The following is a 4,050-nucleotide window of genomic DNA, read 5'->3' as shown; positions in this document are numbered from 1 at the left end:
TCGTTAGTTTAGTTATTATTATTATTATATGTAATTAATATCAGCTATATAACACTTCCATATGTAGTATGACATTGTCGTTAGTTTAGTTATTATTATATGTAATTAATATTAGCTAGATAACACTTCCATATGTAGTATGAGATTGTCGTTAGTTTAGTTATTATTATTATTATATGTAATTAATATCAGCTATATAACACTTCCATATGTAGTATGACATTGTCGTTAGTTTAGTTATTATTATATGTAATTAATATTAGCTAGATAACACTTCCATATGTAGTATGACATTGTCGTTAGTTTAGTTACAATAGTTTCCTTTATAACTATGTTATTTTTATTGAATTCTCTACTTTCTAGAGGCTTATCATGTCTACTTTTTGGCTTTTACAGAAGAGTTAACGTTATTTATTACTTCCTGTAGCCAGAACTATGTGTTTGTTAAAATAAGTGTGTTAATGGTTTAGACATATCATATATTATGGTTAGTATGTTGTTGTTTTCTTTGTATTACATTTAACGTTTTTATATTTTAATTGACACTATCTTACTTTTTATATGTATCTTCATAAGCATCAGTGTTTAGTTTTACTATGCTATTAACTCGAATAGTTTCAACAGTAACGTGTGCCGTCATATATTTATCACAGATGTCACGCTCCTCTGACGTCAGACAGAAGGAGTGGCTTAATGAGTTTCCTCGATCACAAAACGTGTTATGGAGAACAAAAACAACAACAACCATGTTATATCAAAGTTACGTGTTTCACAGAAATTTGCTTGTACGACAGTGTTTTTGTGTTTCCTAAATAAGATATACTATACTATTGATATATTGTTTTGTATTTTTCAATATTTATCGAGTGTAGAAACAACTTTCCTCGAATTAATTAAGAAAACGTCACGAAATAAGGAAAAAACATCACAGAAAGTCAGAACAGGGGCAGTGCTAATACGAAACTTGTCTCGGTAGAAACCACAAATGTCAAGTTACTGGAAATCAAGGATACCCATACCGTTACGAGAATTTTCAGCTAATTTATCAAACGATAATATTGGAGATAAGTATAAGACTGTTTAATTTAAAGACTTTTGGTTCATACATAGCCTTTCATCATTTTTCATGAAGTATTTCATATCATATTGTAGCATTCATTACGATCATTCCACTACCTCAAGAAATATGATTTGGCTGTTACTGTTTCATGAAATATGATTTGGAAAGGAATGAATCATTTATATTTTTGTAAGCATTAGAAATTTATTTTCTAAAAATCATTAACTTAAATAAATAACTTTTATATTTCCACAATATGGGATCTTATAACTAATGGTGTTTTCCACGATGACCCCTTTTGTGACTCGCCGTGTTACAGATAAGGCGACACACTCAGTATATTGGACCTCAAGCAGTAATCACTCAAAACGTTGGACGTATAACGTATAGTTTAGTTTTGTTGACTCAGTACGTTGGTTGTATAACGTATAGTGTAACATTTTTTGACTCAGTACGTTGGTTGTATAACTTAGAGTGTAACGATTTGTTGATTCAGTACGTTCTACGTGTAATGACTATGTTACTAGTGAAAAATTGGTTACACGACCTGTAGGCTGACCAGATGTCGCTGACCACAGATTCCCTATAGCATGTTGTTAAACAGTTGACAAGCTAATTGGATTCTTAAACACAGTTTGTGTCGTTTAATCCTATACAAATCTCTACCACTAAGCAACAATATTTCATTTTCTTTCTCTGTCGGGCTTAAAGTTTCGCACGTGCTGTGACCACCTGTACAAGAAGCAAACAGATGGCAGGTAGATGAGTCTGTCCCAATTTGTGACCTCCAAGCGACACTCTGGGGAATCAAACGAGGCGGCGTAATATAAGACAAACTGAAATACATTATACCAACTTTAAACCCAGATTGTGACCTCCAAGCGGACACTCTGGGGAATCAAACGAGGCGGCATAAGATAAGACAAACTGAAATACATTATACCAACTTCAAACCCAAATCGCTTCTCAAGGCAGTATGGTTTAAAACATCACTAAACACGTGACCTTCTATGAAAGACAAGATTGTAGAGGGCCAACCTATCATAATAATACTCAGTTTTTGTCTGTCCTGAAAATGCGCGCACTTTATTGTCTAAATACGTATACATTTCATTTCAACAGATGTAGTCAAAAGGCGGATGTGAATATACTGTAGTAGACATTTTGTACAACAACATATTAAAAGCTTACTAAAGGTTTTAAAAAAAAGGTCTAATGTTAGGTCCTAGAGTAACATTATAAGTTTATTTATTAATAGTATTAAGTACAGTAAAGTTTAGCCCTAACTACACTAAAGCAGAAAACGAAGACAAATCACAGTGTTAATTTATCTCTTTATCGAAAATAGGCCGTACTTAATGAAGGCTTAACTAATGTTAGGCCTAAGACATTTGTCCATATATTTCGGTGTCTGCGATTATTCTAGAAATCCTGTATTTAAAGAAGTACTGTTTTGATAAAGATAATAATTTGGCCGCAAATGTTTTGCGGGTCTCTGCTAGTAATCTATTAATATCATATTTTCTGTTTAGATAATATCTAAATGTCTAAGGTTATGAAGAGTTACTCTCAGATGTTTGGTGCAAATACATGGTGGATATGTGAAAATAGTGCGAACGAAATACATGCATAGTCTTGTTTTGAGCTTTTCATGGTCTCTACGTATTTATTAATACTCCACATAATATGATTCAGTGTCTGTGTGTCATATAACTCCTTGGTTTCTACGTATTTATTAATAATCCATATAAGAAGACCCAGTGTCTATGTGTCACATAACTCCTCCTAAACTTCTAAATGATGCCAGATGAATCGTCCCAGCCTCTAGGTTGGCACAAAGGTAAAACTTTTCATTCATCCTCTTAAGAAACCCGGGTATTTTAAGGGGATTCCCCGAACGCGGACCCCAAATTTGGCATTCAGTTACATTAGAGCACGTAAATAAGTAAGCCTACTAATTACCGGATAATTAATAACCACATAAAGAAACCAGCTAGTTTTTGTAACAAAGATATCAGATGGTATATTTACGTAAAGAAAATGTACACAATATAGTGACATCTTTATAAATTAGAGACAACCAGAAAAAACAACAACCAAAAACAAATACTGTTAACTGCCTGTGTATATTTGTATCCAAGCTGATCTTTAGAGAGTAATAAAGATCTTGGTGTAAAATACTCTCGTCATCTTGGGTTTATACAAATACAGCGGTAATAAGGAGTGTCTGATGATACTTTCCCCTAACGGCTGGTTGTTTGTGATTCGCGGTTTAACTCTGCTATAGAAAACCATTGGGCATAATCCTCAGGATTTCTACACGCGTGAGGTTGGGGTAATCAAAAGGTGTTAAAGACGGTGATGGCAAGTCACAGCATGAGGTGAAAGTTGGGAAAAGGGCCACAAGACCCATTAGCGTTGTTCAATTCCAATAGATTATGGTATTTGTGCTCGTATTATTCGCCAGTTCCATCAGTTACTTTCTGACCACTGGTCAGTTACAACGAGTGGACTTGCATTAGTTACCATAGAGATTTCGAGGGCATGATTATAACGAGTTAAAATCCTGTAAAATTAAGTAGAAAAAAATATTTAATTAAAGAATCTCGTCTACCAAAGCTCTGCTACTTCTAATGGCCGACCTTAAGGGCCTGGAAACAGAACGAAAAGAACGACGAAAGGTAAGACTATAATAATTATCTGTTGAAGTAATTTGGTGCCCAGCACTTCGCAAAACGACAGAAAATTAAAATTAGTGTTTGTGATTTACTGACAAACGGTTAGCGAGAATTCAAAGTGGAACATACTGAATAAACATCAAAACGTTTCCAATAAAACTAAGAGTTAAAATCATAAATAATATTCAACGTTAAACTGGTACACAATTAGAAACATTTTATTTAGGCCTATCTATGGCCTCACTCCTGATTATGACGTTGTAACGTCGAAACATTTAGAGTCGTCAACTTTTTGAAGGCCATAGGTAGGCC

General features: G+C 33.8%; 1 protein-coding gene across 2 annotated transcripts in view; it reads left to right on the top strand.

The window, feature by feature from the left end:
• The first annotated feature begins 729 nt into the window (after positions 1-729).
• Positions 730-4,050, top strand: part of LOC106476203 (hairy/enhancer-of-split related with YRPW motif protein-like) — an 8,124-nt gene continuing 4,803 nt past the window's right edge. Inside the window, exon 1 of one of the 2 annotated variants that reach the window (XM_022380134.1) lies at positions 730-785. In XM_022380134.1, coding sequence (XP_022235842.1) covers positions 747-785 — 39 coding nt within the window. In that variant the 5' untranslated portion in view covers positions 730-746. Of the gene's footprint in view, positions 786-3,489; positions 3,742-4,050 lie in introns of those variants that run through there. The other variant, XM_022380133.1, reaches the window with a different exon arrangement.

Source organism: Limulus polyphemus, unplaced genomic scaffold (genome assembly GCF_000517525.1).
Source record: "Limulus polyphemus unplaced genomic scaffold, Limulus_polyphemus-2.1.2 Scaffold10043, whole genome shotgun sequence".
Classification (NCBI taxonomy): Eukaryota; Metazoa; Arthropoda; class Merostomata; order Xiphosura; family Limulidae; genus Limulus; species Limulus polyphemus.
The sequence above is the reverse complement of the archived record's forward strand: the minus strand, read 5'-3'. Positions and strand labels throughout refer to the sequence as shown.